Source organism: Rhinolophus sinicus, chromosome 16 (assembly GCF_057876585.1).
Source record: "Rhinolophus sinicus isolate RSI-liver-muscle chromosome 16, RSI-T2T, whole genome shotgun sequence".
Taxonomy (NCBI): Eukaryota; Metazoa; Chordata; class Mammalia; order Chiroptera; family Rhinolophidae; genus Rhinolophus; species Rhinolophus sinicus.
In genome coordinates, this window is record NC_142516.1 from 7,605,562 (window position 1) to 7,620,635 (window position 15,074).

A 15,074-nucleotide genomic window follows, 5' to 3' on the forward strand; every position below is an offset into this window, starting at 1 on the left:
TCTAATATCCAACAAAACTCCCCCTTGTGCTGGCCTGAAAGCCATTTCTACTTCTTCAGTCAGCAGTGACTAAGAAGGATGTGCCATTAAACAAACAGGCACCTTTTATTCATACTGGTGGGGAGCCCATCGGGATGGAAGTCGGGCCTCGTAGCCGACTGCTGAGTCCCAGTCCTGATCTGTACTCCACGCGCCCTTAGGCAAGTACCCAGCCTTTCTGGACCTGCCTTTCCTCTACTGCAAAATGCAAATAATAATACCTTTCTCCCAGGTAAGGCAACCATGTAATTTGTTATTCAATCAGGGCACTTTTGAGACTCAAGGGGGTGCTATTAATAATTCCATAAAACAGCACACGTCAGTGGGGGACAAACCATAACACATGTTCCCCTCTTCAATGAGAGAGTGCAGCTGGGCACACAGTAAGTTTACAACAAAGAAGTGACAGCTGTTATCATCTAGAGTCCAGGGGTGTCCAAACTGCAGCCCGCGGGCCAACTGCGGTCCGCAATCCATTGTTAATTGGCCCGCAGCAAATTCCAAAAATATATTTAGTTTACTTAAATAAACCAGGTGAGGCAATACGTACTTCACCTCGAGTGAGTGGCCCGGCTATTTGTGTATTTTACCGCATATGGCCCTTGGTGAAAAACGTTGAAAAAAGTTAGGATACCTCTGCTCTAGACTATTGGTCAGATGGTCAGCTGGGCCCTCTAGGGCCTCTTCTGGAATTTTCCTTTATCTGGATTCCTCCCACACCCTGGATTACCAGTTGGTTTGGGTACTCCACTGACACACCATACATCTCAACCAGCTTTGGTAGGAAAAACTGTCAACTTTGAAGTTTTGATGTTCTCATCTGCCCTGATGCTGGTTTAACAATCCGGATTGGTGCTCAGGTCCACCAGACTCACTCAAACACAGCTCAGGTTCCTCGCTTCCCAGAACCTAGATGTCGGGAGCCAGACAGGCACACGCAGGGCCAGGCGGCAATTCCAGATGCCCTCACCACCCTGGCGGAGGCCCGCCTGTCAGGCCTCCTGCGGTGCCGCTGGCCTAGGCTCTACCTGCCTTCATCTGTGATCAGGCACGATGGAGCAGGGCTGGCGGGGGAGAGAGAGATGGGTTCTGTGAGCCCTTCAGACAAGGCTGCAGCCTGCACTGGTAAGGCAGTATCACCCTGAGATATGGATTTAATTCAGAGGCCTCCCTGGGGTCAGCAGTCCGAGGGATCTCAAGAACTCTGTCTGACTGCCTGGGCTGGAGTCAGAGAACACTCTTGAGGTTCTGTCACTTTAGCACGTTTGTTTCTATACGTTCAGCAATGGCAGACTTCGGAGTTCTGTTACCAGCTCTGCACTTCATCGTAGCACTTTGCTTGGTGACTTTGGGCGAAATGACTCATGGTCTTTGACTCTCAAGTTTACTCACCTGCAAATGGGCATAACTGTCACCTCTGCTGTTAGCCTTAAAAGCATTTTTGTGGGAATCAGAAAATTGCTATAATGTAAACATACAAAACTGCAAGGACAACAAGTGCACAACTTGGGCCACCGTGCATGGCAGCCCTGAAGTAGTAGGGCTTCCGTCCCAGGGCTGTTGGGAAGATTGAGATAGCATATATAGAGTGCTTCGGTCATTGGTGATAATTGACTGTAGTTATTATTTTTAGTATTTTAACTTTTTACATTCCTAACCTTTGGGGCGGAACACTCACACGAGTGCCCCAGGCCAACAGCTTCTGCCACAGGATAGGACACACAGCTATGTCTTATCAAAACAATTCTTCCCACAAAGTGGCCCCTTGCCTAGGCTGCGTGCTGAGAGGGGCGTGGACACGGTGTGTGGCCCCACTGCACCGAGCCAAGCGGGGACACTCATAGCTGCCCACTGGAGGCTGGGTGGGACGCAAGCCCTGGCTGGGGAGGCCACCTCCCAGTGTGCAGAGGCCATCACGTGGCTCAGCCACATCAGCCCCACTTGTGGGGAGGGAAACCTGTGCATAATGGAAACTCCTCACAATACAATGTGGAAAACCCATTTCAAGAATCGTTTTGATTTTCATCTCGAAGCCAAGGCAAACAGTTGGATTTGCTTTTCTTTGTTGATCATAGGAAGAAACTGAGGAGCATGGCTTTGACTGGAGTTGAGTTCTTCCCCAGGTCTAAGATGGCTGGGGGCTTATTTCTCTTGGGATGCAATTAGTTGAATAAATATCAAGAGAGCAAAAGTAAACAAACTCATTACTGCCCATTAAGAACTGCCAAACTAGCAAAAAACTGAGGGGGGGAGGGGTGGTTGGAATCTTGAAGGAAAATAAATGACTCGGAGGCTGAGGGCTGCGCAAAGAGCACGGCCTTTGGTGTCAGCTGAGCCGAGCTCTAGGCTGGGTGAGAGCTGACTCTAACCTGCATTGTGCTCCTAGGAAAGTCACTTAGCCTGTCTGGGTTTCTATGTCCCCATTTGTAACCACCTCAAGAGATTACCTGGGACAATGTATATCAGACACCCAGCAGTGTCCTGTTCCTTCCCGTCTTCTTGTAACCCAAGCGGCTTCAAGTCACTGCCACCAAACCCCGGACCTCATGGAAATGCACCAGGAAGAGATAGAATCCTATAGCTTCAGGACGGGTCCCACTACTCACAACGTGACCTTGAACAAGCTGCCTGTCACCTTTCTGAGCTTCAGTTTCCACGCCCTCAAATGGCATCACGCTACTTACTAACTAGCTCTGAATGTTGTAATGATTCAATGAGATAATACCTATCCAAAAGGCCTAGGAACCTAAAACTTGTTAATTATCAGGTCTGGTTCACTTTTTAATAGTACAATTGCAAGAAATGTTCTTTACAGGCAGCACGGTCTCTGATGGCATTTGCATGCCTCTTGCCTCCCCACGCTGTGCTCAGCTCTGTGTGGCATGCCGGGGACACTGAGGCAGCGAGGAACCATCAACCAGCGGACTGCTTCAGGGCTGGGAGGGGAGGCACGCAGACCTCCTGGTCAGAGCCCCGCTCTGTGACACGGAACAAGCGCCTTCTCTGTGAAACGGGATGATTGATAGCCGTATCTCAGGGCGATGGGACGGGTTCAAGGAGACAGTGGAAGGTGCTGACCACTGCACGTGGCCAGCACTCCTCACTGTTAGGCCGACTTTGTTGTCCTGGCTATAATGCCACTAGCACGCTACTAGTTTCGGAAGCGCTCCGTGTTCCTGACCTGGTATACCAGGAGGGTTGGCTCACCCCCTTTCACAGAAGGGCAGCCTTTGGGATCTCAAGTCCAGGGCACAGAGCTGCACCTGGAAGCCGTGAGAACGCCCCCGGGGAGGGACAGAACTCCATGATACAGAGCCTCCCTGCCTGCTCTTAGAGACTGCCCGGGAAGCTTTGGAAGGCACCCTTTCCTGGAGTCAAGTTGCCTCCCCGGGCCTCTGGCAGTTTCTTGGCCACGGCGGAGACCCACGCCGGCCTCAGCACCAGCACAGAAAGGTGTTTGTCACCAGCTGCCACAGGTGAACAGCCCTGAAAGGCAGCGGGCGGGCCCACCCTAGCCAGGAGGGCGGCTCCTCCTCATTGTTCTGGTCCGGGCGTGGCTGCGGCGTGTTGGAAACCAGGCAAACACTCACAAACTCAGCGCGGTTTCCACTCACGTCACTGCAGCCCTGCCTCCTCGCCCAGCCCCAACCCGAGGTCCGCAACACCTTTCTCTGCCTGGCTCAAAGGCCTGAGCTGCCCGTCAGAACCATGCTGGGGCGTTGCCACCCCGGTGGAAATCAGCGCAGCCCACTGGCTGGGCAGGTGGAACGCAAACCCAGGCTGCGCACCGGAGAAGTCCCCAAAGGGGCCCTGGGAAGATAGAACCTTCCGGTCTTGTGTTGTGATTGTTATTTTAGCATAAATTAGTGTGAAATCAGAAAGTGGTGCTGCCAATACTTTACTACTAAAAACCAGATTAAGTATCATACATTTCTGTGCCGTCATTAAGAGTTTGAAGGTTTGTGGATGAGAAAGGGGCCACATACCAAACCTGACAAGCTCAGGAGGGGCCTGCGTGGCAGGCACTACAGACTAAGGAGCCGGAAATTAACCACACAGGATGGTCTGAACATAAAAATTCTTCATTAATAGTGGGCCATCACATCCCAGGCCTCCAGCTTCCACAGCAAAGGTCAATCTTACCTTAAATGAGCCTGTCCACTGTTTTTATGCATCTAAGATAACATAGCTTTGAAAGGTCAGAGTAATTTCCTTTCCTAGACTCCTTGAAGGCACAGTCGCTGGTGCCAGAGCACATCACAGAACCCTCGTTATCTGGCTGCCCATATACCATCTCTATGTGCTGTAAATGTTCATTATTAACTATCCTGCACCCACAAATGTAAAAGAAGTATGTGTTTCTTCAGTTTGCTTTTTATCCAAGCCTAGAGATTTCCCCGCTTTGCTTTCGCCCGCCCCCTTAATCTACCACCAATGGATTTCATGTAACTCTCCTTATGTCTCCTCCTTTGATTCCAGTGTGTAAAATAAGATGCAGATCTGCCATTCTTAGGAGCATTTTCTTAGTCCCTTGAGATTTTTGCTTCCTGACAATTATCGTCAGGTTAGCTCAAATAAACATCATAAAAATTCTCTACAGCTTTAGACGTTTCTTATGTCGACAGGTTGGAGTACATCAGACCAGGGATAAGTCCCGGTTCTGCTTCCAGCTGTGTGATCTTAGGCAATTCACTTAGCCTCTCTGGGTCTCTGTTTCCTCATCTGTAAAATGAATGTAACAGTATCTACATTAAAAAGACACTGAGAATTCAGTAAAGTAGAAAAACACTTGGAAAATGTTTAGTGCAGGGTCAGGTACCTAGTGGGCACTCAGTAAGTAGACATTATGAAAGTCATGAATAAATATCATAAATGGCCTCCTGTGCCACTCCCACGCCCTCAGGCATTCACTTGCGGGCTCTGCAGCCCCCACCTGCTAACTCCCTCCCATGGCACTCCCAGCAGCTTACAACCATTGGTGGGCGTGTCTTTCTTTCTGTCCACAATATTTACTGAGCTCCTAGTATTCCAGACCACACGCCAGGCACTGAGAGTGGAGCTGTGGCCAGAACAGACATCCTCCTGCCCTGGCGGAACTTACACTCACAGGAATGGGGTAGGAAGACACTATATGTCTGATGGTGATGAGGACTCTGGAGGGGGAAGGAAAGTAGTGAGGTCACAATTTTAAGGAAGCAGGAGGGCTTCACTGGGAAGGTGATATTTCAGCAAAGTCCTGAAAGAGGCAAGGCAGTGAGCAATGAGGAAACAGTGCTAGCTAGGAAACAGCAGGTGCGTAGGCCCTGATGAGCTTGAGGAGCAGCCAGGAGGACTCTGCAGCTGGACTGGTGTGAAGGAGGATGAGAGGAGTGAGGGATGGGGCCAGACGAGGGGGCCTGAGACACCTGTGAGCTTGTTCTCCAAGATGAGCAGCCACGAGGAGCTTAGTAGAAGAGTGACCCGATTTGACTTTTTTAAAAGCATCATTCCGACTGCTGGGCTGAGGACAGACGGCAGGAGGCAGGCACAGGAGCAGGGAGACCAGTTAGGTCCAGGAGAGAGGTGACGGTGGGTTGCACCAGGTTGCAGGGGAGGTGGGAGAAGCAGTAGGATTTTAGGAATAGTTCCAGGATACGGCTATTACCATTTGGTAGTGACTTAGATGGGGGGGGGGGGGAGGAGGAGGAGGAGGAAAGAGGAGAGGAGAGAAGGAGAAAGGAAAGGAAAGGAAGGAAAGGAAAGAAGGAAGGAGGAAGGAAGGCAGGGAGGGAAGCAGAGAAGGCGGGAGGAAGTGAGGGGTCGAGGAGGACTTCAAAGTCGTGGCCTCAGCAACTAGAGGAACGAAGTTGCCATTTACTGACACAGCAGAAACGGAAATGAACAGGCTGGGAGGGAGGTCCGGGGAACACCGGGAGTCCATTTCTGGACAAATTACGTCTGAGGTGCCCAGCAGACAGCCGAGCGGGGAGGCCAAAGGTGTAGCTGGATGTACAAGTCTGGAGTCCAGGGATGAGGTCCAGGCTGGAGAAATAAATGTGGGAGTTATCAATGCTTGACGGTCATTAAAGCCACCAGACTGGGTGACATCACTGAGGCAGAGAGGGGGACTGAGCTTTGGGCCCCCAGCCCCCAGGACAGGAACAGGAGATGAACTAGCAAAGAAGGCTGAGAAGGAACAGCCGATGAGATCGGAGGAGAGGGATGGCGTTCAGGAAAGGAGGTCCAAGAAGCGAGAGACCAGCCACACCCCACAGTGTTGAGAGGCAAAGTATTGACGAGGACCGAGACCTGGCCATTTGGTCTGGCAAGTGAGGCCACTGGTGATTCTGTCTAGAGCACTTGGAGTGGAGTGGAGGCCTGATGGGAGTGGGCTCAAGAGAGAACAGGACAAGAGAGGCTTTCTGGAAAGAGTAAAGAGTGAAACTCTTTGAAAGGTTTTGCTAAAAAGGGGAGCACAGAAATGGAATAGTAGCTGGAGAAGGCTATGAGGTCAAGAGAGGATATCCTTTAACTTGAGAGAAATAACAGCATGATCGTGGGGACGACGGGATCATGCGGGAGAGGCAGGGGAGACGCCGGAGCAATGCCCTTGAGGAGGCGAGAGGGGGGATCTGCGCATGTCCGTGCCCTCGCTCTTGGCCTGGCCGACTCCTACTCATCCCTCAAGGGTCAGCGTGTAGGTCACTTTCTCAGAGAAGCTTCCCTGACCCCTCCAATGAGGTCAGCTCCCCGGTACTCTTTCATAGCATATACTGCTTCCGCTTCACGGCACTTAGGGACTGTAATGATGGGTAAGCCCCGTGAGGGCAGGGGCGGGCTCTGTCCTATTTGCAGCCATAGCTCCAGCAGCCAGCACACTGCCTGGCAAGCCACAGACGTTCGATAACTATCTGGGGAAGATATGCATGGTCCAAGAACAGAACTGGGACAGCTCTGGAGGCATGTCTGTTTTCTGCACCCGCCCAGCGTAATCACGCTGCAGCGATCCGGACCGTGCAGTTACTGGCTGTGGCAAATATTTGGATTTAGAAGAGCTCGATTGTTTGTTCCTGTTTGGGCTCTGCAGCTCAGCTAACACACAGACCAACGCCATGGGACTGGACACATCCTCCCACTGACATAGTCCACCACAAACTGGACACATTCCATACTATTTCCAGCAATTCAGTCATGTAACAAATATGCACTGAACGCTCGCTTAGCGCAGCATCCTGGGGATACAGGATTGAAGCGAGTGCCTGCCCTCGTGCAGCGTGGGGTCCAGCAGAAGGGCTCAGAGAGAATACTGCTTCATCACAGCTGCGATCGCTGTGACAGGGAATGTCCAGGGCTATGAATGTGTAGAATCAGGCAACCTTTCCCGCCTCCCCTCCTGGCTCAGGCTGCGGGCGCTGGAACTGGCCGTAGGAGCCGCCGGGCTGTGGCCTCCTGCCTCCAGAGGCCCCGGTCTCCTCCCTTTTCCTTTCTATCTCTGCTGGGGCCTGCCTATTTCCTTCTGTTGCTTCCAGCAGGGCTGCCTCCTGAAGCTGCATTCTTGGAAAGATCTGCCTGGTGAAAAGGCTGAGCTCATTTATGGCACAGGCCACTGGCAGCGATGGGACCATTACTGAGTCTCCCCTTCTGTTTACTTCCAGGTTTTCATAGGCTCTGTTCACAAAGAACCACCATTTTGCAAGGACCATGAGGCCGCTGTGCGTGACGTGCTGGTGGCTGGGACTGCTGGCCGCCTTGGGAGCTGCCGCCGGCCAGAAGGAGGGTTTGGAGGGCACCGAGGAGGGCTCGCCGAGCGAGTTCATATACCTGAACAGGTACAAGCGGGCTGGCGAGTCCCCGGACAAGTGCACCTACACCTTCATTGTGCCCCAGCAGCGGGTCACAGGCGCCATCTGCGTCAACTCCAAGGAGCCCGAGGTGCTCCTGGAGAACCGCGTGCACAGGCAGGAGCTGGAGCTGCTCAACAGCGAGCTGCTCAAGCAGAAGCGGCAGATCGAGACGCTGCAGCAGCTGGTGGAGGTGGACGGCGGCATCGTGAGCGAGGTGAAGCTGCTGCGCAAGGAGAGCCGCAACATGAACTCGCGGGTCACGCAGCTGTACATGCAGCTCCTGCACGAGATCATCCGCAAGCGCGACAACGCGCTGGAGCTCTCGCAGCTGGAGAACCGGATCCTGAACCAGACGGCCGACATGCTGCAGCTGGCCAGCAAGTACAAGGACCTGGAGCACAAGTACCAGCACCTGGCCACGCTGGCCCACAACCAGTCGGAGGTCATCGCGCAGCTGGAGGAGCACTGCCAGCGCCTGCCGGACGCCAGGCCCGTGCCCCAGCCGCCCCCCGCCGCCCCGCCCCAGGTCTACCAGCCGTCCCCTTACAACCGCATCACCAACCAGATCTCCACCAACGAGATTCAGAGTGACCAGAACCTCAAGGTGCTGCCGCCCCCTCTGCCCACCATGCCCACCCTCACCAGCCTCCCATCCTCCACGGACAAGCCGTCGGGTAAGTCCTCCCGGGAGCCTGCGCCATCTGGGCCTCAGAGTCGGGCGCCAGGCTTCCCTTGGCTGTGGCCCCGAGTTGGGGAAAAGCCACGGCAAGTTGAAGCTGGGCCAAGAGACTTGCGTAAACCCCCAGAGATCCCTTGGGCCCGGCCGCTGGAGCTGGTGGGGTGCGAGGGGGACCACATTCCTTAGATGGGTGCTCCAAGGTAGAACCAGGAAACGGGGAGTCTCAGAAGAGAACAGGTGCTCTCTGGCTTGTGAAAGAGCCCCAGACCTGTGGTTTCCTGGGCTCCGCATTAGATGCTCCATGTTGGCAAGCAGAGTGGCTCTCCTGAAAGCTCTTGTACTGTGCCTGGCGCAGAACTGGCATTCAGTGAATGCCCACTGAACAAACAACAGGCCAAAGGAAAAGAAAGTGTGACCAAGTTCAACGTATGATAAACACCTTGTGGGGTGGGGGTGGGGATACGATTACTTTCTAAAGCCCATACATTTCCTAGAGTCTGCTGTGGTCTAGAATTTTCAATGATTCCATAGACTCTTAAATACGTTTCACCTTAAAACATGGTTAATTCTCCGAATATCACTGTGGGGAGGAGGGAGGTAGCTAGTGGGTTCTGAAGCTTGACCGTGATATTGGCGCCGGACCCTTTCATGTACATTAATTTCATCATTAACCCCTGCAGCTCCTTGTGGAAGGTTAACTGAGAGGATAAGGGACTTGCTCAGAGGGGGAGGACCCTCAGGTTGGATACGATTTCGGGCCTGTTCACTCTAAGTCTAGGGTTGACTGCTCTGTGCTCTAGGACTCGGGGCTCCTCACTCCAGGGGGAGCACGAGCCCAGCCCCCTGAAGCTCCATCTCTCCTTCATCCAGGACCCTGTGAGCCTTCCAAATGCTGTCATAGGAGAACTAGATTGATCTTTGCAAAAATTAACCACATATCTGCTCAAAGTCAGTGATTTTGGTACCACTTCGTTGTATAAGCAGAGAGATATTTTTACTGAAACTATCCTGTTTTACACTCATTTCACACTTCTGAAAATAACCACCACTACTGGGAAGGGCAACTTCTTGCTGGTTCCTGAGAGGGGCAGAACCTGAGTGCAGGGGGCTCCCTGTGCAAAGGATAAGGTGGCACTGTTTGCAGGTTGCCGGGGGCCTGGGCCAGGGCATCCACCCGCCCCGCGTGCAGCACCTCACGGGAGAGCCCTCTCCTGGGAGTGCCGGTTGAGAACACATGCTCTGCAGCCGACTGACCTGGATTCCAGTTCTAGTTCCCCCACCGATTAGCTCTGGGACAGTAAGCAAGTCACTTCACCCCTCAGAGACTCAGTTTCCTCACCTGTCAATGGGGAGGGATTAAAACAGCCTACCTGAGGATTAAATGAAATACTGCAAGAAATATGTTTAGCACAGTGCCAGGCCCATAGTAAGTTTCAATACATGGTAGCTATGAGTCGCCTTTGGTCTCGGTCTCTTCGTCTTAAAACAAGGAATTTGAAATAAATAAACGGTCCCTTTTTAGCTCTGGCATTCTACAGCTGATGACTGGTTCAACTGTACATGCGTCTGTTTTAAATCAGAAGTTCCAAAAGAGAAGGCAGAGTGTGCTAATATGTCTTGGTAGAATACCCAGAGGGTAGAACATGCCCTTGGGCACCCAATGAAGGCTCGGCTGCATGTTGTTATAATCCTGATGGGAGTCAGGCCAACCCCAGTGGTTACTCAATAGATCTCCTCTCACCTAAGCATCTCTGGTTTCTGACTCAACAATTTCAGGATGTTGCTGAACTGGAACTGAGCTGACAGATGTACAGTGTAGTAATGAAGACTTAGGTTTGCATCCACCCCTTGTTAGCTGTTTGCTCATGAGAAAGTTGCTTAACTCCTTTGAGCCTCAATTTTCTCCTCTGTAAAACGGGGGCAAGAGTCATAATATCACAGGGTTGTTGTGAAAACTCAATGCAATCAGAAATGTGATATGATGTCCTATGGGGCAGCCAACAACGGCAGAGACCCTACTCCGTGCTGGTCACAGAGCTAGACTTGGGGAGCAGGTGAAACACTGTGGTCCCTGACCTTCAGGAACTCAGCCTGGGGGAGGTGGCAGATGCATGAACGCGCTGGGATCCACCCAATGCCCACCAGTTCTAGCTCCTAAAATCAGCACCTCAGGTCTGACAAAGGATTTCTCTGAGAGGAAGCATTTGTCAAAGTGAAAATTTCCAGAATGTTGTGAGAACTTATGGGACCAACATAACAAAGTACCTGAGATCAGAAATGCACTGAAAATCATGGGCTGTGCGGTTACCATGGTAACACCAGGTGTGCTAAGGAGCACAGGAGGAGCTCCGGGGACACTAGGGTGGCGTAACTGAGTCTGCAAGAAGTAGAAGAGGACAGGGGGGCAGAGGTGGGTACTTCAGTGTTGCATCTTTACGGATGCACAGCAGGTTACCAGGTGGCCATGGGAGTTGGGAAACTAGTGACTGGTGGGTCCCTGATGGAGACGCGTCTGTGCCAAGACCCAGGGGTGCGGCCTTAGTCCTGGCACCTCAAAAGGTTCAGACCCTGCGTGCTCACTGTCACAGCCCAGGGCTCCTGCACACACCCAACCCCTTTCCTCCCACCTGAAAGCGAACCTGCTTGGGAGGGAATGGCAGATACTTTATTATGGAGACAACTTGAATGCGCTCTAATTTACTCTTTTTTCTCTTAAAGCAAAGCCTCCCAAATGTTGGGTATTGGTTGTCAGGAATAGATCCCTTATGACCCATCTGACCACTGAGTTCCCACACCAGGCCTGAGCGGCCGAGACTGAGCACCTGGCTGTGGAAGCCGAAGGGGCAGACAGAGCCATGAAGAGCTTGGCTGGGGGCCCTTCCCTTTCCTGGTACTGGACTAAGTGGGGAGGAAAAGCCAGACTGTCTCTCTCAGCCAATCAGCAGCGAGCTCTTATCAGGCCTGTTTGGAGAGCTGGGGGGCAGGTTTGGTCCTGGAAAACAAAACCTTCTTCTATGCTCTTGCCCAACAGATTCTTTGTTCCTGGAGACATCACTCAGCCAGAAGCACCTTTGCAATTAAGCACCTTTGCCCTCAAGTTTTGGCAGCTTCTGAGTCTTTCATTCTGCAACCACAGAGCCATCCACCCTTCCTCAATGTCTAGGCTGCTCAGCCCACAGCGTCCCCTTCCCCGGGGACTGAGGGAGCCATGGCCGCTTATCTGAGGCTTGACTCACCATCGTGTTCCCAGCCAGACAGCAACAGGCTGGCCCCAGGCCAGGCCCAGGCCTAGAGCCTGAGTGAGGGAGACCCAGGCAGCTCCTGGCTTCCCGGGGCGTCTCCCCTGGGTTTTGCTGTCTCTGTCAGGTTTGGCCAGAGCTGGGAGCACTTCGGTTGGGACGATGCTTGTGACAGGGCCTGGGCCGCCTGGTTCCATCTCCGGCCCTCTCTCCTTGGGGTCCTGCCGCGGCTGCCCTTCCTTCCTCTCTACTCTTTCTCATACTCTTCACATCGCCCAACCTCCTTCTCCAGCTCTGCCACACACACACCAGTCAGGTCTGTTACAGAGGAACGTTGCGGGGTTCGCTCTCTCAGAAGCAAAGGAAGTGACAGGCTGGGTCTCAGCTCCGGCCTTCTCTCAGGTGGTTCTGGGAGGCCTGGGACGCTGTTCAGGGCTCAGTTCAGCCCAGGCACAGCCACGCACACGCCAGCCTTCCTGCCACAGCACCCACCCGAGACACTGATCAGAGAAGAAGCAGCAGTGCTACCTCCAGCTGCCACAGCGAGGGCTTGTCTGAAACGAATCTTTAAAAACCAAAAGGAGTAGGCACATCCAGCTGTTTTCTCTCTTGGAAAGAATGTAATCAGTTTGTTTCTCAACGGAATGAAGGGGCCATAAAATCTTAAAATATTAGAGCTTGTGTGAGGCCTCTCAGCCACCCTGGCACAGCCCTCCCATCCCAGAGCCTCAGTGGCAGAGCCAAGATTGGTCCCTGGACTTGTAACATCTAGGATACTGCGGTTCAGAGAGGTTAAGCAACTTAGCCAAGATTACACAGCTAGTAAGAGGCTCCGCCAAGGATCAAACCCAAGTCTGTCTTAACCACTCTGGAATATTGCACATTTCCATGGAAAGGCTGGAGGGGAACTGGTGTGAAAATCACTCTATAAACGCTTGACTTGGCCCCAAGTGCCAGCTGCCTGGGACCTGACCCTCTGTCACTATTTCATGTACCCGGTTCCAAGCATCTCCTTGTAAAAGAGCTCTGGGAACAGTCGGTAGGCTTGTTATTAGAACTTTCTAACAACACAAGACATTGTCACCGCGAATCCACTAAAACAATACCACCTAGAAGGAACCAACTAAACCAACCATTTGTGGTCAGCTCACTAGTCACACAAAGGGATTGTCGTGGTGACTTTATGTAGTGACTGTATCATAATCCTGAGATGCCACCCGCACAAAAACAAAGCAGAACTAAAAGGTAGCGTCATATTACAGAGCATCTAAAACAACTGAGCCCTCCCACAGAAAACATGATATGCACTTGATTTTCTAGTAAATGGACCCAACTGAAGTTATTGATAAATCTGATTTTTAATTTGTATCTAATCTGGACAAATTCTCTCGAGTTACTTCTAGTCAGCATTTCAACATATAGCTAAGTCTAACTCCTGATTTCTTTAAATATGTCAACCTTCAATATATAAACATCAGCAGCTATGATCTGCTTGTGGGCCACATTAGGTGGCAAGCATGTTGCCTCACGGATATTGTAACACACAGAAACTGCCCACCGCTCATAACAGACGGCCGATGGTCAAGGAGGCATGGACCACCTGAACAAGTGTCTTCCTAGGTAGACTTCCCCCCTTTTATTTGATTTCCCCCTAGGAGGTGGGAAATACGTACATTAGGTTGTGGTTCCCCGGCAGAGTGGTATGTTTTCAAATAGAGAACGAACGAGACATAGCACACTGTGGCTTCCATTCCTCCTGGAGGTAAATAATCGTCAACCCAGGTGAAAAGCTGTTTGTTGGGCAGATGTGCAGACCAGCTCTAGCCCACTGGGCTTCCAAGCCTGAGCGCTGTGGGGAGCTGGAGATGCATCTGGAAATTGTGAGGATGGCGAGGGTGTCTCCAGTCACCGGTGACTGGGCCTCGGGGTGCAGAGGCTGAGGGAAAACCCCATCAGCTCTCCGGCCTCCGGAGCTTGTGCTCTTCACTGCACTGTGCTGCCTTGTTTCTAACATGTTATTGTTGAACAAAGTAAGGTTCCCAAATTCATTGCAAACTACGTAATCCAGTGATATTTCAAAGAGCATTCCTTGCTAGCTTCTTCATAAACAAAAGCAACTTCAGTTCGAGCTGGGTCAGCTTCCTTCTAGCTTGGCTTTCTCTTTCCCCCTCATGGGGTACCTCGGGGACTGGGTCAGAGAGAGCCTTTTGAGTGTGATGGCGGGCTCTTCCTCTATGACTCAGGCATTTTCCAAGGAAGACATTTGGCTGAACACTCAGGCTATTTACAGCCCAGGAGATAAACTATCAGCTTGTTACCGTTAAAAGTGGTGATCTGGCATCTTGTGGCCTGAAAATCCCAACAGTGTGGCACTTGGCAAACTGAAAGTAATCTAGAAAATCCTGGAACTCAGGCATTTGTATCCAGCTCACTAGTCACACAAAGGGATTGTTGTGGGAAATGTACTCAGTGGACTGTATCGTAACTCTGAGATCCTCCCCCAGAAAAAGTGATAAAGAAAGCAGAGTTAAGTTAGCACGCTACGACCGTATCTAAACAAAGCTGGTTAGGGCCACTGAGTGCCATGGGCCGTGCACTGCTGTAAAAGGGACTCAGTGTGCTTCCCAGGGGTCTCTACTGGCACGAGGAAGGATGCAGACCACATGGGGTCCCTGTTTCCAGATGGATTTATTGTTACTGGTTCTTAAACTGGAAAGAGCAGAATGAAGACAACAAAGGGAACTCAGCCAATGGTGGCGAGAAGCAAGGAGATAGAGGATGGCGTGTGGGGCACTAAGCGACTCTCGGTGCTTGACTGGGAAGGTCGTCAGATAATCACTGCCCCTGAGAAGGGTCCCGCCCCCAAGGAGCCCACAGTCTGGTGGCGAGACAGAGCCGAACAATCCTAACACGGTGTGACAGCCCGAGCACCGCACAGGGCTCGGAGGGCAGGGCTGAGTTCTATCCCCAGATCCTCCCCTTTCCGGCTGTGTGGTCTCTTGGAGCCTCAGTTTCCTCAGTGTTGCAGGGGTGCGTGAGGATGAGACGAGAGAGCGTGTAAAGGCTCTACTACGTGGTAGTCATCCTTCTTATAATACACCAGTAGAGATAAACATGGAAGGTGCTACGGGAACCCTGAGGACGATAAGCAGGTCTTCTGGGGTTGGGGAGACTTCCTGGAGGAGGGAGAGGCGGGCTGAGGGCCTTGTAGATATGCTCTCAGAACCACTGCCAGCCATCACCAAAAAATCGTGAAGACCAGGCTTGGTGCCGGGAAAATGATCTGTTTTCCAA

The 15,074-nt window shown here is 52.0% G+C and overlaps 2 protein-coding genes across 14 annotated transcripts in view; one reads left to right on the forward strand and one right to left on the reverse strand.

The window, feature by feature from the left end:
* RALGPS1 (Ral GEF with PH domain and SH3 binding motif 1) overlaps positions 1-15,074 on the reverse strand; it is a 289,205-nt gene that overhangs the window by 93,508 nt on the left and 180,623 nt on the right. The gene's annotated exons all lie outside the window — the stretch shown is intronic.
* The window catches only part of ANGPTL2 (angiopoietin like 2), a 34,968-nt gene that overhangs the window by 6,376 nt on the left and 13,518 nt on the right, over positions 1-15,074 (forward strand). Inside the window, exons 1-2 of one of the 2 annotated variants that reach the window (XM_074331056.2) lie at positions 5,059-5,155; positions 7,674-8,536. In XM_074331056.2, the coding sequence (XP_074187157.2) occupies positions 7,720-8,536 (817 nt within the window). In that variant the 5' untranslated portion in view covers positions 5,059-5,155; positions 7,674-7,719. Of the gene's footprint in view, positions 1-5,058; positions 5,156-7,673; positions 8,537-15,074 lie in introns of those variants that run through there. The other variant, XM_019728615.3, reaches the window with a different exon arrangement.